The sequence below is a fragment of the Opisthocomus hoazin genome, chromosome 10 (assembly GCF_030867145.1).
Source record: "Opisthocomus hoazin isolate bOpiHoa1 chromosome 10, bOpiHoa1.hap1, whole genome shotgun sequence".
Lineage (NCBI taxonomy): Eukaryota > Metazoa > Chordata > Aves > Opisthocomiformes > Opisthocomidae > Opisthocomus > Opisthocomus hoazin.
In genome coordinates, this window is record NC_134423.1 from 26019901 (window position 1) to 26047684 (window position 27784).

General features: G+C 56.4%; 1 protein-coding gene across 1 annotated transcript; it reads right to left on the reverse strand.

Annotated features, from left to right (window-relative positions):
- On the reverse strand, window positions 1-27778 carry RGMA (repulsive guidance molecule BMP co-receptor a). The gene is made up of 4 exons (XM_075432088.1): window positions 27561-27778; window positions 20188-20303; window positions 6100-6611; window positions 1-3143 (listed from the first exon to the last, which is right to left on the reverse strand). Exons 1-4 carry the CDS (start codon window positions 27572-27574, stop codon window positions 2442-2444), a joined length of 1344 nt encoding a protein of 447 aa, XP_075288203.1. The 5' UTR covers window positions 27575-27778; the 3' UTR covers window positions 1-2441.
- Window positions 27779-27784: the final 6 nt, after the last annotated feature.

Below are 27784 nucleotides of genomic sequence, written 5' to 3' on the forward strand. Positions count from 1 at the left end.
CTTTACTTGTGTTTCTCTCAATAAATAATTTACAGTATATACACGCGGTGTCACTCCCGCGGGTCTCAATGCAGGGAGGCGAGGAGGGGGGCACCTACTCGTAACATGCCCCCCCTCCTTTGCCTACGTATTTCTTTTGTTTCCAAGTATCGGGTCCTTCTTGGCCACACTTCAACTTTAACCAGAACTGGGTCAAACACAACCAAAATAAAGTGCTTCACTGTTTGCTTCTAAACCAGGGATGCCCCAACCACCGCACGCAGCCGGCCACCACTGGAGCGCTCACCCGGACAGCGGGACCGAGCCACGCCGTAACCCGAGGGACCTTCCATGGCTGGCACCACAGTGCGTCGTGCTGCTGGGCTCGCTCTATAGGAACGGGAGGTCTTCAGGGAAGCACGGACTTGCTGGCACGCTGTGGCTTGGCCAGCTACGACTGCTTTCAAGAAGCTCCGTGTCTTCGGAGGGATGCTTTGCACGGCCGCTGCTGATATACGGGCAAGAAAAAATAAGTTTCCTCTTACCCGGTGATAAATTTTGACTTTCAAAACTTGTGTTTTGAATTTCTAAGGAAGACAAAAACTTGGTTCTTTCTTTAACAAAGGAAACAAAAAGCCCAAATCAGCCTGGCTGACCAGTTAGTGCACTGGGAAGCCAAAGTGTCCTGGGTCACGGTCCAGTGGCTGCTCTCCTCCGCACCTCCAATCTGTGATGGCCTGATTTCCAGATCTCCCTAAACAGAACACCTGGGGCACCAGCAAACAAAGCAAGGAGCAAAGTAGTAAACACATCTTTTTGTTTCTTTTCTTTCCTTAAACATTTACAAACCAATTACATCTCTTCATCTGTACAGTCACACGAGATCAATGCCAGGGCTCTATATATTAAAGAGACAATATAAATTACATCCATTGACACAATTTTGCATTTCTCTGCTGCTTTACAAATGGAGCTCTAGAGCTGTTAGGACACAATGAATAGTCACGTTGAGTATTTACACCAGGCTGCCTCTTGGCACCAGTTCAGACATGCCAAACGTAGCCTGTTCCCACCTCTTTTGGTGCTAGCTTGTCTCATCGTGCCCAGAAACCTTCCTTGAGAGCAGGAGATGCCCCCAAGAGTGACACATGTTTTGGTTTCTGGGAAGTTCCCTCTGAGGCAAAGAGGGGAAACCCATCAAGAGGTCTCCAAGACTCAGACCAAAGGTGGTCTTGCTGTTTGTTCAGTGAGCGATGAGGTGAAACACAGAGGAACATGGAGAGGAGGAGATGGGCAGCACTACATAGTGGGGGAAGGAGATTATCAATGGTTTCAAGACAGAGAACAAACATTTGGGGGCAGTTGAGGGGCCCTCTGCTGCATCCCGTCTCCTGGCTGGATTTCTAACATTGCCCCATTTCTGATTCAAGCCCAGAAGGGCTTAAGGTGCGACTGGTCTGCAATGGGGTTGCAAGTCACGGCCCCAGGACGAGGAGCAGAGCAGAGACCTAGCAGCAAACAAACAGAGCGCGACGCTCCTGCTCCATCCCAGGGCCTGGCCAAGGTGTGGGCAGGCAACTGGGTGCAGGGCTGGAGGGAGGTGCGGATCGGGTCTCCCACTGAGCAGCCTCTCCGCTGCCAGTTCTAGGAGACTGGAGAGCACACGGTGCGAGGAACTCATCCAACGCTGGGCAGAAACTGCAGAAACTGCTTGAATACTGGCCAGGTTTCTCCTGTTGCCATCAAGAGTCCTCGGTGGCTCCAGGCAAAGACAAGGGAGCCAGGAATAAAACTATGGAGTGAGTCAGCCAAATGAACTGGCTAAAATAGGAGATGCCCTTTGAATCACAGCAAACGTAACATGAGGCTTGAGGAACACGTCCTCCTTCCACTCAGAAGATGCCTGGCACCAGCAGCTGGGCAAGGATGGGACCATCCCTACCATTTCAACCCCTTGCATCACTTTCTGCAACAACGGGGCTGCCGGCAGAGTGGGCTGTACCTCAAAAACAGAGCACGACCCCAGCAAGCAGAAAGCCCAGCCCCGTTGTGCTGCTCTACACCCTCCTTGTGGGCTCTGCTCTCCAAAGACAAAGCCACGTTCATGCACGCCAATGTCACAGTCACCACGTGCATGTATGGGACCTGGGGTAGAGCTACAAGGAGGTGGGGGCTCCTCAGCATCCACACTACTGGGAAGAGGAGGAGGAGAGGGGGAGGTGAGGAAGGTCCAGACAAGGTACAGTCCAGCAAAAACTCCTGACTGGTCCCACTGGCAGCACGTTCCTCCCAGACGAGAGCTGGGGAAGATGGAGGACCTGGTGCCAAAGAGAGGGGCTGAGATCTGAGGACAACCCATGTGGCTCTGATATCCAACCTCCCACTGTCCAGTGCCACCACCTCATCCATGGTCCTCTCCTGCTCCCCTTTCCTCGCTCTCCACAGCGCGAAGGAGCAAACCTCTATAAGAAGCCCAACCAACACTGACTCAAACACAGCAGTGCTACCCAGAGGGCAGGGGGCGGTCCCGGGGCGGCCGTGTTGCCCGGGGCCAGGTCCCGTGTCCTTTCATAGAGGTGCAGCTTGTCTTTGTTGGAGTGAAGCATCTTCACATCCTCAAAGGCATAGTAAGCAGCCAGCATGAAGTTGACATCTCCTGTGGTGAGGAGGTCAAAGACGCAGGACTGGAAGTAGAGGTCCTCCACGGGCAGCTTCTCCCTGCACTTGGCCGTGGCCGTTTCGTACGTGAAGGCCTCAGGGGGGGCTGGCAGGCTCGGTCCCTTCCTACGGGCACGACCCTCAGTGGCCTGAGCCGAGCGGATGGTCTGGAAGTCAATCTGTTGGTTGAGCGGACAACCGCGGAGGCACAGGTAGAGGCCCTGACTGTCCCGGTCCTCCACAGCATTGACCACCTCCTCCGGCATGCGTACGGCGAAGGTGAGGTACCGGCCCACCTGCCTGACCACGATGGTGGTGCCAATGTACTTTGCCTGGATCTCGATGTGTTGGCCCGACACCTTCTCAGTGATCTTCAGGCTGTTGGCTCCATGCTTGTCCCCACCGTTCTTGGAGCCGTCGGCAAAGGCAGCGGGGAGCTCGTCCATCTCTGCCTGGTACACTTTCTGGTCCACACACTCCTGGAAGCTCTTGAAGATGATGGTGAGCTGTGGGGAGAAAAGAAAGGAACAGGGTTACAACCAGTGATGACCACCTGCAGGCACACGGCCACCACCACGAGTGGCATGGGAGGTGTAGGAGCTGGCTGCTCAGCCTGGCCGGGAGCGTGGCCTTCAGCTCACGGGCACGTGCCTCCTCCTAAGAAGTTGCCCCAACTTCTAGGCAGCGAGACATGGCCATCCTGCTTTAGCACAGGGATGAGGACACCGTGTATGGAGTCAAGATCCAGAAGCTGGACAGAACGTACCACCTGGATATGTGCTGTTATCTCCAGGCCCAGCACAGGAGCTCCCTTGTAGCTGGAGCTAGTTGGAGTATCGCTACTCACAGGCCTGTGGCAGAATGCCTGCGCACGCAGCACTGTCTTGCCTCCAGGCCCTGGCAGATCATAGAATCATTAAGGCTGAAGAAGACCTCTAAGACCATCAAGTCCAACTGTCAACTCAACACCACCAAGCCTACTAAACCATGTCCTGAAGTGCCACATCTACACGTTTGAACACCTCCAGGGATGGGGACTCCACCACTTCCGTGGGCAGCCTGTTCCAGTGCTTCACAACTCTTTCAGTAACGAAATTGTCTCCCGTATCCAATCTAAACCTTCCCTGATGCAACCTGAGGCCACTTCTTCTCATCCTATCGCTAGTTACTTGGTAGAAGAAGATGACGGGGGGGGGGGAGCCCTGACTCTCTCAGAGGTGGTGAAGCTTCTCTTCTGGCTCCCAGGGCATTCACATCCCAAGGGCTGGACCTCTTCATTTCCCTGGCCACTCACAGACCAACAGAGTCTTCTCCTCTGGGCCCCAGAACACGTTGTGCTCCATCTCAACCACGCAAACACACACATGTCCAGCACGTTCGAGTGGACAGGCCTTCTAGGGATGACACAGATGTAGACTGAGCCCAACATGGCTCCCCACCCTCGGCTGGGCCCAAACACGGGTCCCTTGCCGGAGGAAGGACCTCACAGCACTTGTTCTTCCCTTGCTGACCTGGCTTCGGCGGCAAGGCTTGATGAAGAGGAGGAAGAATAGGATTTGCATGGGAAGAAGAGCAAGTTGCTCTTCTTCCCATGCAAACTTCACTTCCTCTTTCACCTCTTGCAGACTTGCTCCTCCTCGTGCACCTCTTCCCATGAGGGAGGAGCAGTAAGGGGGACCTCCTGCCCATGAAGGGACAGACCGAGACCTGACCAGAGCAGGTCAGGGCTGGAGGAGAGATGGCTCCAGCAGCTACAGGGCAGGTATGCCCGAGGGCTGAGCATGAAGAAGGGAAAAACTGAGGTTCCCCAAGGGCTGCGCTGAGCACAGTGCTGGCTCCCAGCACCTCTGCTCCCAGTGGTGCTGGCGAGGAGCCCAGAGCTGCCCAGAGCCCTGGCAATGTCCCTCTCTCCCACCCACTCCTCTGCGGAGTGCCCAGATGCTCCCAGCCCTGCTGTCCACTCCTCAGCCATGTCACGAGGCACCACCATGCCCTGGGTTTCAGGCTGCACTACCCCTCGCATGGACGTCCTGCTACCTCCTCTGGATGCAGCCCTGCCTCTGGCTGGAGGAGTAAGAGTAGACCAGAGAACATCCTGCAAAAACACAAAGAGCCCCATGGACCAAGAGACTCCCATGCTTTCCAGCAGCACATGGTGCTCCAGCAACAACCCAGTAAGGCTTTCCACAGCTCATGCTGCAGGTCTCATGACTAAGCCCTCCTCACCACAAGCCCATGAGGCAGATAAGGGGTGAAAAGGCTCAATTAAGATGGTGATCCTGGGATCCAGCCTAGAAATTGCAGGTCCCTGGGGCCCTTAAGGACCACTTCCCTCAAGTCAGACTTCCTTGCAAGCTTCAGCAGGTTTTGATGTCTTTTGGTAGCCAAGGAGTTGAGAGCATCGTTAATTATCTTTAATGAGGTTTATTAAAGGACAGGTCAAAATCAAAAAGCCAGCCCCAGCTCAGGCTGAAAAGGTCACATCCAGAGCTGAGCAGCAGTCCCCGTCCTGCATGTGCTTCTCTCCTCTCCCCACACGCAGGGAGAAGCAGACCTCCCAGACACGAAGGGACAGGACATCTTCCAAAAGCAAGAAGATGCCTCCTGCTAAGCCTTCAATTTCTTGGCACAGAAAGTGGCCCATTTGTTAGCTTTGCAGCTTGAGCACCGCAGAGCAACACGACAGTTCAGCAGCTCCGGGTCTCTCCTGAAGCCGAAGCCATGTCACACAAGACACTGGATCACAGCAGCACATTTTCACTTGGGTTTTCTCAGTGTTCACCCTGTACCTTCAGCATGTTTATTTAAGCTGTCCAAGCACCACCAGAAAAAGACTGTGCCTCACAAAATGCCTTGACTCGGCTGCAAACCACAGAGACAATTACGAGCCTGGACAGCAGGGAAGGCAGGGCGAGGAGCTCAGCTCCCTCCAGGCTTTTCCCTGCAAGCTGAAGCCTTCCTGCAAGGCAGTCCTGGGTTTGCTCGGACCTCGCTTGTCTCCCAAAAGGTGTCATCATCATCCCTGGTCTGGCTATTCATAGCAACCTGGAGGCCCTCAGGTGAGAGCCCTCTTAATTTGCCATCCTCAACTATGGCCATGATCGCCCCCTGAGCTGCAGCATCTCAGCCTGCTAACCGTGATGGGGTTGGATGTGCTCAGGAAGAAACCACAGGCCATTTAAGCCAAGGTGGGGACAGAGGAAGCACGGGTGTCTGATGTAGGCACGGTGGTGATGGGCTGATGGTCGGACTTCATGATCTTAAAGGTCTTTTCCAACCTTAATGATTCTATGATTCTATGTTCAGGGCCAAACGCTCAAGTTCAGTGGAGCTCCCACCCAGCCTTACCCTCCCCAGACAGACGTGCAAATGGTGGACGAGAGAGACGGTGGAAAGAAAGGCTGTTGAGAAGGACCTCTGCCCTCGCCCACCTCTGCTCACGAGGACATGCTCAAGGCTCACCTTGCTGGTGGCAGTGGCCGTGGAGCCAGGCAGCACTGGCGTGTTGGTGACCTGGACATTCAGGTAGTTATTGTCTATGAGTGGCCAAGCCCCTTGCACCTTGCAGGTCTGGAAAGTGTCCGTGAAAGTCCTGAGGTGGGGGTCCCCGAAGAGCCCGCAGTGGGTATAGTTGGGGGCAGCCGAGTGTTTGTGGAAGCTCTTCTCGTAGTGGCAGATCTCGGGGCTGTCGGACCGCTCCTGGCTGTCCCCGGGGGGCAATGTCCGGAGTCGGGGCTGGGACGTGGGGCCATCCTTGGAGCAGTTGTGCTGCACCATGAGATCGTCTATGCCATGCACGGCGGAGTGGTAGGCCAGGTCGCCGCGGCACGTGCGGGCGGTGCGGCGGGTGCAGTGCGCGTAGGCGCGCAGCGCCGTGCAGAATTCCGGCGCCTCCTCCACGCCCAGGTGGTGGGAGCCCGACGTGGCCGCCCAGAACTCAGAGTTGCACTTGAGGATCTTGCATGGAGACGTCACTGCGGGAGGAGAGGAGAACGCAAGGTGGTCAACGCCGGCGTGCCTGGGCGTGGGACATCCAGCTTTAACCCCCGGCAAGAGGTGGGTGTCCTCCTCCTGTAGCCCAAACTCATGACCTCAGCTCCACCGCGTGACAGGGCCTCGTTCACCAGACATCACCCTCTCACATGACCCAACTCTCACGCATCAAAGACAAAGTAACCAACAGGATCTGCCCCAATTTCAGCCAAGAAGGGAAAGAGTGTCCAGCCTTTAGGCTAATGCTCCCAGGGGTGTGGAAGAATGGACCATATTCATTAGCAGGGATGAGGGAGGACCATTAATTTGGGGGGAGAGGCGATGGATGGGGTTTTTAATGCCTTTTTAGGGTTTGACATTCAAAGCTCCGTGCTGCATGAGTTACTCGGTGTCATGTCCAGACTGAGCTCTACCAGTGCAAAGATCTATCATCTGCCTTGCTTTTCCTCCTTCGTGGACATAGGGAGACCCAGCCCCGGCATGACCGCTGTGCCCCAGACACAGCTCGAGGTGCAGAGGTTAGAGCAGGATCTGTGCCGCGACCAGCCCTGCAGCAGAGCCAGCGGCCACCCCACCCCACCACCCCCATGGCTGCAGCGGTGCCCAGAGCTGCCCTTGCCAGCGTCCCCGGGCCCCTGGAAAGAAGCAGGAGCCAAAAATCCTCCTTCCTGACCGTCGTGCGGCTCTGCCCAGCCCCGGGAGCCCGGTCCCCGCCACGGCCCACTGAGACGGAACAAGAGGTGGAGGAGAAGAACCGGCGCGGCAGGGTGCGGGGATGCCAGCCGAGCCCCCGCCTCGCGCTGCCCACGCAAGGCAGAGCCGAAGGCAGCAGGGCCTCTGCCGGGCTCAGCCGCAGCCCCGGTGCCTGCTGGCAAGGTGGAGGAAGGCAATGAAAATTCAAATTCTGTTTTTCCCCCCCCCCCAGCATCTCCTCCCCGGGGCAGCGTGGCTTCCCTGGAGCAGACCTGAAAGCAGCTGTGCAGAAAGCACACGGCCATCGCCGAACATCGCACGGATGCTGCTCTGCCCGCGCCAGTTTGGAGACTCGCTGGGTGAACCCAGGCTCACACCACCTCAAATTCGTGGTGTTTTCCTTCCTCTCCTCTTAACCGACCCCCTCAGAGGGCTTGGAGACATCAGGACGGGCTCCGGCACAAGGGGCAGCAGCAGGGCGAGGAGAAAAGCCCCACCAGATGCTCTCGTGGTGCCTCTCGCAGGCGTCCACGCATATTCCTGTCTCGGGGTTTGTTTAGGAGGAAGCTGGCAGGGCATCTGTGCCAAAACCATTTCAGAATTGTTTAAAAAGAAAGTGACAAACCCCAGTGTTGTTTCAGGGAAAACAGTACGGTTCAGTTTTAAACATCGCAGTGCTGGAAACCTAAACATAGTTGGTGCTGGAAAATCCGAAAGGGAGACCAAGGCCATAAGCCGCTAAGCCGTCCAGCTGTACGAGGCCAGCGTGCCTCCTCTCCCTTTCCACGAAGAGTGAAGTGCAAATAGGAAACGGTGACAGGTTCCTCACAGTTTTAAAATTCATGTTTCATAAACTCCGACGCTAGCAACAGCACCAAGAAGCCAGGAGGTGTTTCATCCTGGCAGCATCCCACCCAAACCTGCAAGAAGCTCTGTGGAAAGCCCTTCACTCATCATGGACCAGAGGCAACTTGGTAACGAACTTTTGACCCGGGACATGGGCTCATGTTTCTGCTAAGCTTTCTGCACTTCTGGGTCAAATAAAACATTTCTTATTTCATATCCCTTTCTTTTCTGCTCCAAGAGTGTGGTTTTCCACCAAACGTGCTTTGCTTATCAGTGGGCTCCCCACCACAGCCACTGGTTTGCAATGGAGGGTATTGCTCGGCCTTCCTCCGAGATGAGAGACACGAGGCAAACGATGTCTCGCTACCAGCGCGCAGAACAGCTCGGCCCCGCAGCGCTGCCCGCCGCGGCTGTACAGCCAAACAGGGCTGCTGCAACCCGCTGCGGCCAGCACAGCGCCTGAGCTCCGGCGGAGAAGTCAGGGACGGGATTCAGCGGAGGCAATCGCAGCGGTGGCACAGTCGGAGGGACAGGAGCAAGGGAGTTTGTGGGCACGGGAAGAGCATGCAGCGGCGTTTCGGGGCGAGATGCTGTGGGTGTTTCTCAGGATGGAAAATCAGGAAAATGCATCTCGCTCCCTCTGAGGAGCGCACAGCTCTACAGATCCCCCAGGACCCCACCGACGGGAGGCAGGAACCAAAAACCAGCAGGCAGGAGCGTGACTGGTGCCACCACTGCTGGTCATCCCAAACAGCCGTGGCATCGGGCAACTAAAACCACTGCTCTCCTAGCAGTTCTGCTAAGGCACAGCTTGAGGGATGCCTTGAGGTTGCGCACAGCGGAACGCACCGTCACTGTCCGCCGTCACTGCAGATGGCTTGTGGGCACAGCCCTGGGAGGAGCTGGGGACATGGCCTCGGACCTGCAGCACCCACATGCCCCAGACACGCAGGACCCACACACCCTGGACACGCAGGACCCACGACCCTGGACTCGCAGGACCCATGGCCTCGGACACGCAGGACCCACACGCCCCGGACACGCAGGACCCACGGCCCCAGACACACAGCACCCACACGTCCCACAGCTCCGTAAGGCACCGGGGTGCACCGTGCAGAGCATCCCATCCAGCGAGCAGCCTGCAGAGCCCACGCTGCTCCAGCCCTTCAGCCGTCGCGCAGACAGGTTGGTTTGAGCAGGAATAAAGCCGTGGCCTGTTGCTCTTTAAGGACACGCTTCGTTTGCTTGGATCAGGAGACGCAGGCGCGAGCCGTGGCAGCCCGTGGACAGGGTGGGCTGCTGCAAAACAACACTCGGCGCTGAGCACATCCCCGTGCCGAGCATCCATCCCTCCCTGCCACGCGGCCCCAGGGTCACGCACGGCTTTATAAGGTACTGAGCTAAAAAACCACCCCAATAAAGCCGAGGGCAGGGAAGCCCATCTCCTTCCTCCCGGGGCCTGAAGGGGGAGCGTTCTTCTTTAAGATGTTATCGCTCTGGTTTTGGCACTTCTGCGCTCTTTCGCCCAGGGCCCCATATAAGGCCAGATTCCCAAAGCCAGGTGCCGCAGCGGCAGGGCGATGGGCGAGCGGGGCCGGGGCGTCCCCACAGAGCAGCTCCCATAGAGGCTTCCCCAACCACAGCGGTGGGGCAGTGGGCTCAGCGATCACCTCATGCTGCTGGGGAGGGACCACGGCCGATAAAGGCTGCGGAGGAGAGCAGACACGACCCTCTCCCGACAAGCACGTCTTGCCTCGTCCCCTCTGGCAGCAGCTTTGGCACGGCGGCGCAGGCTCATTTGTACCCGGGCCAAGAAATGATGTTTATTCAATTTCGCATAATCTATTTTCCATCGACTCACAATGGATCTGTTTTTTCAACCGCAGATGACTTAGCACGGAAACAAACCTCTCTCAAGCAGGAGCCCAGCAAGGCTCTCCTGGGATCCGTCAGACACCCCTGGGTCTGGGCGGTGCCACCACCCTTGTCCATCCCTAAGGGTCCTTCATCCCAGGGATGCGTGACTTCAACCCCTGGGAGCCCAACCACCTCCCAGCCTCCCCATCACCTTCTTTCAATGGCTTGGTGCCACTAAAACCAGGGACAAAATTTCCTTTGGTATCTTGAAACCCACGGTTTCAGAAAGTTTAAAGCCAGAAGAAATCATTAAATCACCTGGACTAGGACAGCCCCACCCTGTGCACAGCCCGGTGACGTGGTCTGTGCAGACAATACCTCCCATGAGGACTTCTGCTGTCTGCCCAGCCTGAAAAGCCACCCCATTTCAGGAGTTTATCACCTTTACAAAACGCGGGTCTTGGTTCTAAGTGGATTTTATCTGACTTCATTGTCAGGACATAAAAAGAACCAGCAGTAAAAGGTCCGTTAGTAACCAGCACCTTTCCCACAAAGATATTTACACGCGGCAATCAAGTCACTTGTCAATCCTCCAGATAAGCTAAACGGTTTGCACTTTTAAGTCCTCACGGGAAGGTGTTTGCCCAGCCCCACCATCAGGCCTCCCCGCCGCCGGCTTCTTTCCGGCAAAACCTACCGCCCCGACGGGCGACGCCGAAGCGATGCCGATGCCGGGCACGCGCTCGCCGCTCTCCCCAGGTCACCCCTCTCACACCGCAGCGGGCACCACAACGCGCTGGCTGGCCGTGACCTCTTCCAGAGCTCCCGGTTGGCAAAGCACTGCTGGCTCCATCCTGGAAGCATCCCCTGGTCCACCTGCCCCAGCGAGGTCCCATGGGCGCGGGGGCCTGGGGTGCTGCACGAGCCAGGTCCCACCGCTCTGCCCTCGTGGTCAGCACGTTCTATCACGCGCTGTTAAATGAAGCGTCCGAACGTATTACAGGCACACACCGAACTTTAACAGCCTCTCAACTATCAGTGCCCCGTTTTCCCTTCAGCTGGTGTCAGCTTACCCGGATTTCATTTAGCCAAATCATGGCTTTTCAGAAAAATAGCACAAAATCATCAATTCATCTGTTCTCCTGGAATTTCTCGAGCAAAGAGCACGCCTGGAAATTAATTTCAGTAAGCAAAGGCCAATTCTTTTAAGACTCTTGGGTGCATGTTAACCAGAACCTGCTAATTTTAAAGCGCCCACTGCTAAGAGATGTTTAATGTCCTCTTGGTTACTAACGGGCTGGAAAGTATTTCATCACCCACACGTGATGCAAATACATCATCCCGCGTCTTTCCAAACGTATGGATTGAAGTGTAGATGTGCAAGCCTCACACATGCAGTAAAAGGCTTTTTCGGAGAACACAGTAAAACGTAATTGCCTTTGGCCTCAGATCTGAGCGCCCAGACTCAGGCTCCTAAACACATATTTATTTAAGTAATCTAAACAAACTTATTTATGCTGACACCTCAACAGGAAAGGCACGATTCTGGGAGGTGCTAAACACCAGCAGCATCTACCAGCTTCATGGAGATGCAGGCTGCGCAGCTGCTGGGTGGACAGCCGTCCCCGCCAGCACCAGAATGACCCCAAAAGTGTTAAAAAACTCCACAACTCTCCTCAAAAACCTAGCTGAAGGGATCCCTTCCAGCAAGATGGTGGGAGGATGGAGGAAAGGCTGAGGGAGCTGGGCTTGTTCAGCCTGGAGAAGAGAAGGCTGCGAGGGGACCTTAGAAATGCTTATAAATATCTGGAGGGTGGGTGTCAGGAGGATGGGGCCAGACTCTTTTTAGTGGTGCCCAGCAACAGGACAAGGGGCAATGGGCACAAACTGAAGCAGAGGAAGTTCCGTCTGAACACGAGGAAGAACTTCTTCCTTCTGAGGGTGACGGAGCCCTGGAACAGGCTGCCCAGGGAGGTTGTGGAGTCTCCTTCTCTGGAGATATTCAAGACCCGCCTGGACAAGGTCCTGTGCAGCCTGCTGTAGGTGACCCTGCTTCGGCAGGGAGGTTGGACCAGATGACCCACAGAGGTCCCTTCCAACCCCTACCATTCTGTGATTCTGTGAGTCCAAAGCAAAATGAGAGTGGACAAAAGACATCAGCCCTCTGCATCCAGCCCCTCGCCCTGTCCCTGTCCCAGCGGGGAAGGCTACACGAGCCACCCCACATGCCGACCACGTTGGACCCACGTCATGGTGTCTTGTCCAACATGCATCGGCCGGTGCCTTGTCACGCTGGGGAGAGAAACGAGCCCACCGGTGGCATCTGCAGCCCTAATGGACGGGGCGTCCTGGGCAGGGGCAGCTCCCCAAGCCCTGAAGGACACTGCGGGCCAAGGAAGATCCAAGGGCCACCTGACCCAAACTTGGTCAAAGGATCTGTGCTCGATGGCAGCGCCGGGCTCTTCCAGCAACCTCCTTTGAACTGTTAATCAAGCACAATCCTGCAGCATAATAGCCTGGTTATTATTGCCTTGTTTGCATAACAAAGAGGACCAATAAAACTGATATGGCTGTGCTCAGAGGGGGTGTGAAAGATCAGCCCTGAGAAAAGAGCTGCAGGAATGCAGCAAACTGCTCCAAAGCCTCAGCCCAGGAAGAAAGACAATGCAATTTGCCATCAAGAAAAGCCCAATAGACCAATAAATTACCCATGTGCAAAGGGATTAGCTCAGGTTTCAGCTGCACTGAAGTGGGGGGAGGAGGGAACTGAAGGAGGAAAATAAACCTGACTCTCTTCAAGCACTGGAGCTCATATTTTGCAAGGGCATGCATGAGGAGGTCGGTTTGAGGGGCCACCTTCCACGTTGGGGCCTGGGCTTTGTGCTCTCTTCCACTGGCAAAAGCAGCCGACGCATTAAATCCATGCAAAGGACCTGCTGATAGAGCGACTCAAGACGCATCCGAGAACACACTATGAGGAACCCACTATGAGGAAAGGCTGAGGGAGCTGGGCTTGTTCAGCCTGAAGAAGAGAAGGCTGAGAGGGGACTTTAGAAATGCCTATAAATATCTCAAGGGTGGGTGTCAGGAGGATGGGGCCAGACTCTTTTCAGTGATGCCCAGCGACAGGACAAGGGGCAACGGGCACAAACTGAAGCAGAGGAAGTTCCAGCTGAACACGAGGAAGAACTTCTTCCCTCTGAGGGTGACGGAGCCCTGGAACAGGCTGCCCAGGGAGGTTGTGGAGTCTCCTTCTCTGGAGATATTCAAGACCCGCCTGGACAAGGTCCTGTGCAGCCTGCTGTAGGTGACCCTGCTTCGGCAGGGGGTTGGATCAGATGACCCACAGAGGTCCCTTCCAACCCCGAACATTCTGTGATTCTGTGAACACACCTTGATCCACGCAGCTTCTTTTAACCCAGTCCTTGTCTTGCTCAAGAGGATGCTGGGGAAAGGCTTTCTCCAGTTTAAAGTCAAAAGAGGGACCCAGAACAATGCTTCTCGTTTCAACGCGCGTCCATCACTAAAGCATCTAGAGGACCTGCTGTGGCCAACTCCTTTTTGCCCCCAGTGTCCCCCATCTCCCCTCTCCCGGTGTCACAGGGCAAGCACGGGTAGGAGAAAAGCAGAGTCAGTGTCTTCACCGGCTACGGCGTGAACCATCGGATGCTGCCAAAGGAGCCCTTGAGCGTTCCTGTCCCTTAGTCAGCTCTTTTGGCTCCGAGAGCCAGCTTACCGCTGACCTGGCACACTCAGCGGGGCCCGACGTGCCTCCCCCCAGCCAGCATCGCTCCTCCACCCTCGCCTCGACACCCCCGCGCAGGGAGAAGGGCGAGCAGATGCCGTCGGAGACGGCAGCAACCACGGAGCTTGAAGCCGGGGCCACAAGTGGCTGGCGATGCCGCTCCAAGAACTCCCAGCAAATCTTGGGAAGTTCGGGAGGTGCGACGGGCTGAAAGCAGGAACCAGCGTTCACGGCCAAAGCAGCGACAGCGTCGCAGACTTTGCTCTTAACACTTTATCCTGCCTTTGCCGCAACCCTTGAGCTTTCACCTGCTCGGAGGAGGCAGCGCTGGTGGATGGTTCGGAGGACGACGCAGGTTTTGCTCCACCACGAGCTGGCGGATGGAAGATGAGGTGGGAGGGAAGCGATCTCCTCCGATTCTCCATCGCTAACGAAGCTGGCTCCCCGCCACGGCACGCTGCGGCCTGGAAAGCGGTGCGGGAGCCGCACACTTGGGCTCTCTCAGCCACGGAGAGCCCGGCTGCTTCCACCAACAGCTCTCCAGGGCCGGTAAACCTCCTTGAGCAGAGTGGCCCATTTCACAGATGAGGATGCTGAGGATGTGAAGGGCTTCACCCAAGGTGAGCCCGGTGGAAAGAGACGTGGATTCACTCTCTCATCCCCTGCATGAAGCATCACCCTCATCTTCCTCCCCTGGCCAACCCCAATCATGTCTCCAACCCTCTGAAGCAGCGGTACCCGGACGAAGCCACCTCTGCCAGCCACCCCCACAGCCGAGCGTTGCGGGTTCCCAGCAGACACGGCTCTCCCCACGACAAAGCCGTTTTCCCAGGGTGCCTTTGAAGGCCCGGCTGCCACCCACCCGCGCCCGGGGGCCCCAGGTGTGGCCGCGGGCCCCTCGCCCTCCTCCTCCTCCTCCTCGCTGGCAGGGAAACCCTTGCTGCTCACAGGTGTGGATTCCCTCTAGGAATAATCATCCCTGCCGTGCTCTTGTGAAATTTCAACCCTTCAAACACAGAGGTAAATGAGACACGAAACGAGGAGATGGAGAAAAGCCCGAAGCACATAAATCTGGATGAGGCAAATTTATACAATTAAACGCCTGCCAAAAAAATTGCGGCATCTCCATCGGAGGCGTTGGCTTGTGCGCAGGGCAGGGGGTGGCAGCTGCCCGGCTGGCAGGCAGCAGCCCCTCGAGCCCACCGGAATCCCACGCGGGCACCCGACCGATGCTGGAGCTGCACCCGGGACACGCACGGATCTGGCGGATCCCTCCTGAGGGCTGGGATCCCATCCGGCAACAGACTTGCCCCCCGTGGAAGCCACAATATCTGCTCCTCCTTCACAGCCACAGACCTTCAGAGGTTGGTTTATTTTTAAATGCATCTGCTTGTTGCCCCCCCCCCTCCCCGGGCTCAGGTTTTAATTTTAAGAGAAAAAAAGTACCTTTCTAGCTGGAAGCCACCCCCGCTGCTCTGCGCCCTCCCATCCCCAGCACAGCGATGCTCTCACAAAGAGCCGGGATCCATCCCTGAACCGCCCTGCCACATGTCCAGGATGATGATGAGGATGATGATGTCAAAGATTTCCACAAATTGATCTTTATGAGGTTACCACCGTTTTATTCCATATGAAATTCCTTTATCAGTCACTGTTCTCTAAACGATATTGTTACGTTTTGCAGCTTGCATAGGTATTTTTCTGATTAAAAACCAGACTAACATATAGCTGCTTTGTTTGATAACCCTGGTTATTAAATGTCAGGTGGGTAAAGTTGAACTGTAAGTTAAAAGAATATGCTTTCTGCAGCCGTGGCTTGTTCTTCACATTTAAAATGATCCCCCACTCCCTACCCCAAATCTAACAAAGCTACACAAACCCTAAATAAAATCCAGCTTTTTCCCCTTTGTTTTTTCAACGTACCAAGTACGAAGAAGTGCACAGAATGCCCAAATCCGCAGTGCTGCTTTCATAGTGCAAAAATTTAGGAACGGATTTCTGAAGGGCTTGTGAGACATCCTCATCTCAGAAAGGGCCGGCTGGAGCGTGTCACACGGCAAGGAAAAAAGGGCAGCTTGTCCAAAAACCAGAACGCCATAGATCATTGCTAGGGCTTTGGGGACCAAAGTCAGCAGCTGTCCAGGAAGGAGAGGAAACCGAGGGAGGAGAAAATACTTTGGGCTCAAGTGAAGCTTGCTCTCTGCCTGACCCATAAAACCCCCCGTATACGCAGGGACAGCTCTGCTTGCCAGGAATTAAACGGGCAAACCCCTCCAGATGCTCATGCAGCGGAGAACGGGACTCGACACCCTCCTGGCGCTCCCCCCCGAAGGTCTCGCCGCTCTCGCGGCCGCGGGACGCCAGGCTCCGGCTGCCCCGCACACCGCGGCCGGGCCGTTGGACAGAGCAGCCCGGCCTCTGCCTCCCAGGGCTGCGTGTGCGTAGGAGCCAGCCTGCTCTCCGCAGCGAGAGCCCGATGACTTCATCGAGGGGATGGCATCTGGTTTTGCAGTTGGCCGTAATTCAATTCTCCCCCTTGCTGCAGGAATTTCAGCTGGTGAAGCAGCGATTTACTCAGCCAGGCTGCACTTGAGTGCAAAGCAATCTTGAGGCTACCATCGAACGCCCTGTTATTTTGAGAGCTCGCGGACAAGGGAATAAATATCCTCTTCTTTTCATCCCAGCAGCTGCCAAGTGCAGGGTACAAAGCTTTTTAACGGCATTTAGGGGCTCTCCTCTTACAAGCGCGCTCCCGGTGCCGTGCACAGCCAGGCAGGGCCCTGCCTGCACAGGTCACTCCTGATCTGCAGCATCATCAAGCCAGGATTTGCCAGGACGGCCAGAAAAAGGCCAGGGCACCCTCTCACCTGCCCCACCACAGCTGCATCTCCGAGCATCCTCTGCGAAACCCCCCCATCAGCCCAGCACCCATCACTCCTGGCCTGCAGCAACCCTGAGTTCACCCCAGCCCCCTCCAAACCACCTGGGACCCCAACGCTCTTTCGGTCCCGGGTTCCCACACTCCACCTTATTCCAACTTTGATGCCTGCTCCAACAGGAAAAGCAAAATGAACCCAATCAAACCCATCCAGATGGACCAAACCCCCTCGTCTTCAACTTTCTTTGCTGTCCCACTAACACTCATCCCTCAGGCCACGCACTGCCCGGCCAGAGCCCGCGGCTGCTTTACGGGATGTGCCCATCAGGGAGCCAGCGGAGAGACCGCAAAGCTCCCTGTCGCTGGGGCCCGATCCGGCGCCGCAGCCCGGCTCTCCGGAGACGGCAGGTTGGTGCAGCGGCCGAGCACAGCCCCAGGTTAGTAAGTTTTTCCGGCTGCCCCAGCCCTGCGAGCACTTTCATGTGCACATCGACTCGGCGCAGCTGCTCAGGCCACAGAGAAGGAAACCTCAGCCGCTGCCACAATAAACCCAAAGTCACTCTTAATATCGTCCCGTTCCCAGCAACCAAGGGCTGGGAATGTCAGGATTTTCTGTGGATAGAAGCAAGATATCCACCCCACCTGCCTTAGAAACAAGGTGCCCCCTTCCAGCCCCACAACCAGCCTTGCTGGCAATCGCAGAGAACTCCCTGTTCCGAGTACGGGACCAGCTCGGAGCGAGCAACAAACCAGGGAAGCCAAAATATTTCCAGGTTTACGTTTGAATCCCTCCCTTCTCTGCCCAGACAACCTCGGGCACAGCCCCGCGCCTCCCCTGCCGCCACGCTCCCGGCCCCGCTCCTCGTTCGCAGCGTTGGGGAGGGGGTGCTTCGACAGCCTCCGAGCCCCCCTGCTCCATCTCGGCGTAGAGCTGCGACCACAACCCTCCCCGCCGCTGAGACAAAAGCCATTTCTCAGCCGATCCGATACACCTCCGACAGGGATGGATCCTTATCACAGAATCCCAGCATGGCAGGGGTTGGAAGGGACCCCTGTGGGTCATCTGGTCCAACCCCCCTGCCAAAGCAGGGTCACCTACAGCAGGCTGCACAGGACCTTGTCCAGGCAGGTCTTGAATATCTTATCTGGAATCAGCCGCACTGCCCAGACGGACCAAGGGCAGAAAATCCCAATTTATTTCGGAGCGGATTACAGCCGAAGCGGCAGAACTGGAGATAAACATGGAAAGCCAGAGCAAACCAGAGGGGTAGAGCAAAGCCTGACATCTGGGGCAGAACACCCAGGGCCAGATTTTGAAAGTAACAAAACAGTTTGCACGAAACCCCAGCACACCCCGTACTGGGAGGCACTGGGGGGGTGTCAGCCGAGCACCCCGGGAAATCAGGGTCCCAGCCAGGAGGGGAGAACGCCCGGGAGCATCCGACGCTGGGACCTGGCACAAGCTGGAGCAGGATTTCTGCCAGGGAAGCTGTCAACAGTGGCCTGGCTCTGCCCAAACCCCCCTCCTCATGCCCGACGCTCAGAGGTCACCCTGACCCACGCAGGGTGGGGGACCCACGCTGGTGCCCCCGGCCCAAGGATGCCCGATACGGGGGCTGCCCAGGAGCCAGCGAGGAGAGAGAGAACCCAGTCCGGGGTATGCACGAAGTGTGAAGGGGTTAAGCAAATAAATAAATGGGGCAGGACTCGGCGAGGCACCCACCCTGGGCAGCCTCCAGCAGCCCCCCTCACCCGGGGCTCTCGGGGCTGCGAACCCACAAATTCCCCGCAAGCAGAGCGGAGGGGGGGGGGAAAGGGGCGAAGAGAATAAATCCCCCCACCCTCCCTCCCCTTATCCCTCCCTCCCCACCCCAAAAAAGCTCTTCCCGCCCCAGAAAAGCCCTCCCCCCCCGGCGCGCCCGCAGCCCCCCGCGCGGGGAGCCCGGTCCCCGGCTGCGCCCCGCTCCCGCGGGCTCCGGACCGCCCCGTTCTGCCAGTTCTTCGCGCCCCGTCTGGCTGCCGAAGGGAGCTCCGACCCAGCACCCAGCCCCATCTCCTATCAAGTTCTTTCTTGCACCGTAAATCTCCCAGCCTCAACGCTCTGCAACTCCAACGCTCCGAACAGGGCGTTAAGCAACGCGTGCGGGAGCAGCTCCAGAGTTTCCAGAAAAAAAATTAAAAAAAAAAAAAGGGGGGGGGGTGTTCAGCTTCCAGCCCGTTGGGAAGTCCCCTGGGAAAAGCGGGGTCCCCGGGGGGGAGACCTCAGCGCTAAGGGCAGCGCGGAGGGCCGAGGAGGGGGAGGAAAGGCGTCAAAGCAGTTATTTATTTATTTCACTGCATGTGTGTGCAAGACGGCTTCACCTACGGTTATGCAAAAGAAAGGCAGAGGCGATTTCAAAATTAATAAATTAAAAAAAAATAGAAACTCAACTAGAAAGATCAACGGGGAGATTTAAGTGTTAGGGCTTTTCTTTCTCCCTCCTGCTTTCTCTCTTTTTTCCCCCCTCTCTCTTGCAAATGAAAAAAAAAAAGAGAGGTAAAGAAACTGGAGAGTTTTGGAAGGAACAAATCCGCCTCTGTGGACTGGGTTTCCCCTCCCCCAACAAAAACAAGCACTCAGGGCTTGAAGGAATTTGCAGGCAGCGATCTGCCAAAAACATTGTGAAAAACTATGGGGGATTCATTGGAAACAGATGGCGTTTTCAGCTGTAATTCTGAAATTCTCTCCTTTTCTGACACAATACAAACAAACCGGGGCTGGGGAGGGGGCAGGCAGAGCCCGGCCGTAGGTGCGAGCGGCCCGGGAGGGGGGGCGATGCTTGGCGGGACCGTTTGGTCGCCATCCCGCCAGCTCCCGCCTCGGCCGGGGCAAGGGTCCCAAAGCCACAACGCTGCCGAGGCCCCCAGACCCCCCCCAGCCCTGGGGGGGGGGGGGGGTGAAGGGGGGGAGCCCGCTCGGTGCGCATCCCAGCCCAGGTGAGCCCGGGGGCCGCGCTCCCCCCTCGGTGGGGCCCTGCACCACCCCCCCAAATCACAACGCAACGAACCCCACTTTACCCCCTCTGCAACCTCGGGCGCTTCCCGGGGGGGCTCGGAGCGGGGACCCCCCCCCCCGCTGCACTCAAGGGCAGAGATTTGGCATCTGGGGGTGCTCACGCGTGGGTCCCCCCCCCGAAGGCACGGAGCACACCCGGCATCGGGAGAACAACGCAACCTGCCCGGCGCTGTCAGGAACAGCCCCCGGCTCGCCCCATCCCGACCAGCCCCTTCCCTGCGGGATGAGGCGGCGGGGAGACAAAGAAGATGAGGTCAAGGAAAAACAAACCCCCACCCGCAAGCGCTGGGGGAAAAGGGCGCGGGGGGGGCGCACGCACCGAGACGGAGCCCCGCTCGCTGATTTCCAGCATGTGGCGAACTGCTGCGGGGAGAGAGGCCCAGGGACGGGGGGGGATGCGGCGGCTCTCTGAGGGCTGCGAGAAAACACGGGGGGGGGGGGGGGGAGGCAAACGCTTCGAAATAAAAAGAGGCTGTTCCTTACCTGAAGGGAAGGCGCAGAGAAAGACAGGGAGGATTTGGAAAAGTCCCAGGGCTGTGGATCCTGCCCCTCTCCCCATACCCATCCATCCAGCTCGAGCTTTAACCACTATCCTCTCCCTGGAAGAAGAGTTTAAAAAGAGAAAAAAAAAAAAAGAGAAGGGAAGAGAGGAAGAGGAAAAAAAAACACAACAAAAGGGAAAAATAAATCAATCGAAAGAAAGGACCGGAAAAAAAAAAGAAAATAAAATCAAAAGTCCCACATGGCTCCGCGGAGCGATGCAGGGACGGGCGGCCCCAGCTCCGGTGGCCTCCGCACTGAAAGATTACACAGGCTTTTTCTCCTCCTCCTCCTCCTCCTCTCGGTCCCCTCCCCTGCAGAGCAGCCCGTCCATCATCCCGGCAGCCTCCCGGCGCCCCGCCTCGCCGGCCATGCTGCGGGAAGGGGCGGGGGGACGGCACCGCGGCCATGGCAGCGGCAGAGGGAGGGAGAGGGGGGGGGAAGGAGCCTGCCAGACCCCGGCGAGGGGCTTACGGCGGCGGGTCGAGCCACCAAAGCCCCCCGTGCCTTTTGGGGGGGGCGGGGAAGGTGGTCCCCACGCAGGGTGGGCTGCGGGAAGGGGGTCTTGAGATGTTCGCCCCGTCTCCCCGCCGTCACGCCTTGCAGCAGCTCGGTTGGAATTTGGGAGAGGGGCGTCCTCCCACCCCATCGCCCCTTCCCTGCCTCCTTCCTCTGGGCCTAACGAAAGCGCTTTCCATGTCCCCAAAATGGAGCAATTTGGGGTAAAGGAGCCGTTGTACAGCAGAGGGGGAAACTGAGGCAGGCAGCTGGCGCGGGCAGGGATTGCGAGGGCGATGCTGTGGCCCCCGGCCCACTGGGATGTGACCCCCCGGCCCAGGGAGCTCCTCCGCGCTGCCCCAGCCCTGGCTGCGTGGTAGGTGCGAGAAACACGGAGGTTTCACAACCTCTCCAGGTCATTCACCCGGCACTGGCAGCAGTGAAGTAAGCCCAGATGACTCAGAAACAACAAATCTCAGAGATCCTTATCATTAGACCGACACTCCTCAGAGAGGGGGATGACTGTCAGGGGTCCCCAAATCCAGCTGAGGACTGATGGAGAGGACCAATGTGTACCTACACTCTCTCAGGACCTCCACCGCAGCCCAGTCTGCACCACCAGCCCGTGTAGAGACCTGGACGCTCAGCTTTCGCTGGGGGAAAGTCCCACCACTTGCGTTGGCGCAGTTGTCGTGGGGGTCTCACTCTGTAAGCACCCCTCAAAGACCCTTTGGGCAGCCCCCGGGCAGACGGCAGTCCCGGGAGCCCCCTCCCTGCTCACCGGCCATGCAGATGGAGCAGCAGCTCGAAGGGCACAGGCATTTGCCTGCCGGGCTTCAAAATCCTGCTCTTTCCCACCTCCTGCGATGCCACAGCGTGAGGAGTTTTTGGGTCTGCAGCCCCACCATCCCGGGGGTCTGCTGCACCCAGCAAAGGGCTAGGCCGGGAGGGAGGCATCCCCTTAACAGCTCCCTTGGATCTCTTTAAAAGTTCCCTCGAAGGATGTTTTAGGCACAGTGAACTAAGACAACTTCAGTTCTGAATGAGAGTGCCCATGGGTGTAATACGCCTTAATGAATATACTTTAACTTCCCTGTTTTAGATCATTAGCCCTCCTTTGATTGAGTGCCCCCTTGCCATCCTAACGTTTCGTCTCCTCCCTCTTGGAGATCTTACACAAAGAGTAAAAGGATGCTGGTTGTTTTACACGTCTCTTCTCCTAACTCTGTGAATGCCCGCCTAACAGCGGGTCTTTCCTCCTGTAGCTTGGTAGAGGCCAGGGATGCTCCTTGACTTTGCTTCTAGCTGTCCTTGGAAATCCCCTTCTTATCCACCTCACAACCACTCTTAAGGATGCTTTTTTGGAGCGATGGTTGCTTAAAGTCTCAAAAGTTTGTGATCTCCTGTTGTGGATTGATTCAGCTACGACAAATATCCCATGGAAGGTGAGGTGAGGAAGAGGAGGCGGGAGTAAACATCCACGAAGCAAAGGGATCTAACAACACTTATCTAGCTCTCCTTGGGGAATTTGAGCCCCCTCGCCTCCAAATGAAGGAGGAGCTTCACTGGGGCTTTATCCGAGCTGCAGCCGGAATGAAAATGCTGAAGTTTTTCCATCTGGGACCCAGATGGGATCCAAAAATCCTGGGGCCTTGCCTGCTTGACTGGAGATCTGTCTTGGTCTGGATCCTCCTACGGCTGCGCTCAGATGATGTCCACTAAAGTCAGAAGGAGCTCTGTGTGCAGAAGAGCTGCCAGACTGGGCTGAGCTGGGCAGGAGATGAAAGCTGGCAGGCCGGATCCAGACCTGTAGCAAAAGTGGTGTGGGAGGAACGCCTACTCCAAGCACCTCTTTGTGGGGGATGTCAAACGGGGGCAAATATGTCCAAACCCTGCCAGCTGCTGCTACCACCCAAGAAGAAACGCCTGCTGATGGGATGTGTAGGCAGCTGGAGCTGGAAGGGGGCTGGGGAGGTTGGAAGGAGCCTGTGGGCAGGAGGGAGAGGGTCCATGAGCTGGGGAGAGCCTAGGTGGGGGGGGAGAGAGCCAGGGGACAGGGTTTCAGACCCCAAATCCCTTCCTCTTGCTCTCACCCTGGCCTCTCGCAATGCAAGTCTTGCTTTTATTTCAATCTGAAAAACATCCACCTCCGCTGTTATCCCGGCTGATGACATCTAGCATGATCTATTTGTTTTTAACTCAAATCTGAATAACGAACTTTTAAAACCCAGCTGCTAAAGAGCTGCTGCGAGGCTGGTTTGATTGTCTGCCCTAAAGAGCCCCTTTGGTGTTGCCGTTTGGTGGCAAGCTGACACGTCGCAACGACAGGCTGCGTTTGAAGCGGTATTTTTCAAAGAAGGTCCTTGTTGGAGCTTCTGCCTTTGGTGCAGGGAAAACTGCGCTGCCATAAAGCAGCGGGCCGATGCCCCTGGCTCCAGTCCGTAAGAATTTCTCCTTGATTTTTCTCAGCTGCATCACGCGTTGCAAACGGGATTGCTGTTTTTGGCACCGATCGAAGCAGCGGATTTCACTGGAGAAAACAACAGATGCGTCCAAACCGTAACTGCAGAGCAGGAAAAGTCCCCAAATAAGGTGTGTTTCTGAAAGCCTGCTCCCCCTTCCACGTTTTTCAAATCACCTTCACCTTTCTGATTAGCCAGATCAGAGATCTGGACTTGAAGTCGCGTACTGAATCGCAGGCTGCGTGAAATTCCGACCTCTGCCTTGCTTAACGGGGATATCTGGGCTTGGAAGTGTGGAGTGACTGTGCTGTCCCCCAGCGTCTTTCCGTCTCGAAGGCCGGCCGGGGCTCCCCGTTTAGGCAGCGCCCAGCCCGACGCTCGTTGCGAACGGTTTGTGGGAAACCGCCCGCCGCTGGAAGGCGAACGCCTCTGCGGCACAGCGGCTCTGCTCCGGGGGCGAAGGCACCTCCGCTGAACCTCGTGTCGTTGCGGAGGGCTGACGCGCAGATCACAGCCGGGGTCGGCCGGTAGCGTTCTCCGAGATATCTGCGGGATGAGCGGGAAGATTCCCGTTTCCCAGGGGAAGCGCAGCCGGGATGGCTCATCTCAACTCCACTCTTCTCTGCCCCGCGTCGCACCGTGCGCGGCTGTGGGCTGCGGCGGGGCTGAATGAACGTGGCTAATTTGAACCCTCGGGTTTACAGATGATACCTCCCCTTACAGCCTTCCTAATGGAATTCTTCACTACCTGTAATTATATGGCTAAAATAGTAAACATGGGTATTTCTGAGGACTGTAACTAGTAGTTAGGGGAAGGGATGTCAGGGCTCCTGGTCTGCTCCTGACTCTCCCATGAACTTTCTGCGTGGCCACTCTTCACGCAATGATCTCCGCGCAGCTTCGGGCAGTGCCTTTCCTTGCTCTGCCTCAGGACAAGGCGTTCAAGGAACACTGCTCGTGGCCTGGCTGGGATCAGCCGTGATCACCCGTGCAGGAAGCTGGTTCCGAACTGTTCCGCAATGGTATGTGCTTGGGGTGAGCAGCAAAAAGCAAATCGCTCCCTGAAGGAGGAAGAAAGGAAGTTTGGAGTGGAAACCCCCAAATTGTTGTCTGGGGAGGTTTGACAACTGATCCCAAAATGTTTATGGAATTGAAACCAAACACCTGTGCTCTGAACGGTTCACTTAATAAAGAAAAAAGTTATGAAGAAGAAAACCAAAAAAAACACCCAACCCCTTCATCTTTCTGCAATAACAGCCACACCTCTCACGTCTGCAGTACCAGGAAATGCCACAGTCCATTTTGAAGACCCTTCCTTTACTCATCATCCAATTTTTTTTATCATTTTACAGTGTCCCTGCCTGACACAATGAGCAGACCCCCTGCTCCTCGAAGCTGCCGAACACGCATCTAAAGCCCCTTCCCTAGCAGCCTGCAGGGTTACTAACCGCCTAACCCCACTAACTACACTTGGTAAAGCGGCTGACGGGGACAGTGTCCCCCCAGGCTCTCCCCAGTGCCCGGCACTGGACTTTCGCGGTGACTGAACGGGGCGGGTGGAGGTGCTGGCACCGAGCCGGGCTCTGCAGACCGACCCGCGTAGCAAAGGGCAGAGACGAGTTTGCTGGTTTAGCTAATCCAGCTCCCCACAGCTGCCCCTGCCAACACCAGGCTCGCCGATCCGGCTGCGTGAAGAGAGGCCAGTGGGTTGAAGGTGGACTAAAATACAGCTTTTTAACACCAATAAATAAACCAGAATGCTTTGTTGACCTGCGTCTTTGCATCCAGAGATGAACTGATTAACAGCAGCCCCAACTGAAGTCGCTGTGGGCAACTCCGCTGTGGGCTCTCTCTTCGAAACGCCTGCTCCAAGCTCACAGCCATAAAGTCACCTCTGAATGCTTGCAGCCGGCCAGGCTGGACAAGGGGAAGAGAAGACGGGCTGGTGGAAAGCTTCCAGTCTCACCCATGAGAGAAAGCAAAACAAGCAGGGATATTTTCAGGCAAATAGAGTTCATCACGTCAACTTTTTTTTTTGACTGGTTGCATTCATTCGTGTCTCTCCCTTTCCCTTGCTTGCAAAGCCCTGTGGGGTGAGGCCTGTCTCCTACACGCGGGAGCATGTAACCATCCCTTGTTCGGCAGTGTTTGGAGGGCTGGCTGGAATTCACCGTATGTATATTTAGTTCTCTGCAGGGAGATGGTCTTCCTGGCCCAGTCTTGTCTTTGGGGGTAAATAGCAAGCAATATCTCTTTAGTGTATCTTCTTCACATCTGGGCTCCTCTCTAAAAAAAAAATAAAAGGTGGGCTGGGAGGTTCCCAAGAGCAAGTTTGAATGGCCAAGTGTCAGCTCAGCAGAAAAGATGGATAAATCTGAACCGCCAAAAAATAAACAGCACAGAAGATTTGCAGAGAACTGTGTGTTTATCAGCAGAGACAGAAACCAGTCTGTGTAATGGGACAGTCTTCCTCTGCTGAGTTTAAAACTACTGGTATCTTGAGAAAGTGCAAACCTAGCTCCCTAATTCCCCTCCCTCTAACCAACAGATCACCTAAGGACATCATCACCTAAGGACATCTCCTGGGTCTCATTTAGGGGTGAGAGATGACACGGGCTGTTTGCAAATCTGCATCTTCAACTGGCCAAGAAAGGGCTGTTTGAAGGAGCCTGTGGAAAAAGCTCTGTGAAGCCCAACCACCTTGCCTAGGTCCCCATGTGTCAGTTCCTGACAGCAATGGCCAGAAACACAAATCCACCACAGGACAACCTTCCTGTGCTGTCAGTCACGAAATATGGACTGCCAGTGTCACCAGCTGATTTAAAACTTTCTCCTAAACTGCTGGGAGAGAGACATATCTTCTTATGGGAAAAAGAAAAAAAAAACCAAACCAAAACACAAACCCCCCAAACCCCAAACTTTAATCCATCACCTTATAGGTATTTCAGCAAATAAAACCAGGATTTTTTGTGGAGGGGAAGCAGCTTGGAGGTGGCACTGGTCTGCCCAGCTCGGGGCTGGGGATGGAGCTGGGGATGGAGCTGGGCTGGGACTGGTGTTGGGGATGGAGCTGGGGATGGAGCTGGGACTGGGGCTGGGGATGGAGCTGGGACTGGGGCTGGAGATGGAGCTGGGGCTGGGGCTGGAGCTGGAGCTGGAGCTGGCGATGGAGCTGGGACTGGGGATGGAGATGGAGATGGAGCTGGGGCTGGGACTGGGGATGGGCTGGAGCCGAGGCTGGACCAGGGCCGGGGCTGGAGTTGGGGCTGGGGATAGAGCTGGTGCTGGGGCTGGGATGGGGCTGGAGCTGGGGCTGGGGCTGGGGCTGGGCCGGGGCTGGGGCCGGGCCCCACTGGGTGGTGCTGTTATCCCTGCGCCGTCTGCAAAAGTATCCAGTTTATAAAATAAATGCAATCCAACGCCGCCTTAAACCACATGACATAACAGCAGCTTGCAAGCTCCCATTAAAATCTCAATTTGGGGAAATTGATTCTACCTCTGAGCAATTGCGATGCAATTACTCCAACAGGCAGCAATCAAGAATCACATCAAAACAACACCAAACTTTCATCTCCCGCCTTGCAACCACCACCACAACAAAAAGCACCTGTCTTGCAAACGCAGCCCCGGTTTCCAGAAACGCGTGTAGCATTCAGGGAGGGCAGCGTGCAGGTCCCAGGAGTGGAAGCAAGCCTAGACAGGGATGGTGCCCCTGGAATGTCCCGACGGGGGGCTATATTCTGACCCCCATCTCCCGGCCCGGGTTGTGGGCTGTTTATGGACTCAGCTCATCAGGAGCAAAGCCTCCCCCCTGCCAGGTGTGCTCCAGCTGCCCATCCTCTCCCACTGCAGAGATGTGGCCGTCCCTGCCCATGTCCCACATCTATCCAGCTGTCACCCCCTCGTCATTCCCTCGGAGCTTGCAAACACCCCCAGCACTCTGCACCCGCGGGAGCTGAGGGGAAGCTCTGTGTCTCCGCCAGCGAAGTGCTCCGGTCTCGATAATCGCGATCAGCCCCGTGATGAGCTATCCAGCGGAAAGGGGGACAATATTGGGGAGGAATTTTCATCTCTCATCAGTGGTCTGCAAGGAATTATTTGATTGACTGAGCCCAGCAGGGCGCATTTTCAGTGGCAACCGTCAGAAGGGAAGGATAAATGAATAACCCCATGCAACCCAGGCTCGCATCAAGCCGGACCGAGGGAGCGAGCTGGGCAGAGAAAATGGGAAGAATCAAGGTTTCTTCTAAAACCGGCTCGGGAGGGAGGAGGGAGTGACAGCCTCAACAGGTCCCGCGGAGGAAGGGCCATGCAGGGGGCCGGGGGGGGCCCGCGCAGCCCCCCGCCCCCGCTTACCTTAGGGGCCGCATCAGCCTCGCCAGCCCGCCGCGGGGGTCGGTGCAAGGAGCGGCGGCTTCCCCCCCCCCCCCCCAAGGAGGGGGAGATAAAAGAAAAATAAACCCGAATCAAATAAACCCGAACCAAATAAAATAAAACAAAATAAAATGAAATAAAATAGTTAAAAAAAGAGCGCAGGGCAGAAGCGGCGGGGGTGGGGGGGAGGCGGACGGCGGGGCGCA

Coding starts and splice junctions, on each gene's coding strand:
- RGMA (XM_075432088.1), bottom strand. Junction 6,612..20,187: donor TCTCTGCGCCTTCCCTTCAG/GTAAGGAACAGC, acceptor CTCCTCCCGCAG/TGACGTCTCCATGCAAGATC. Junction 3,144..6,099: donor CGGCCACTGCCACCAGCAAG/GTGAGCCTTGAG, acceptor TTCTCCCCACAG/CTCACCATCATCTTCAAGAG.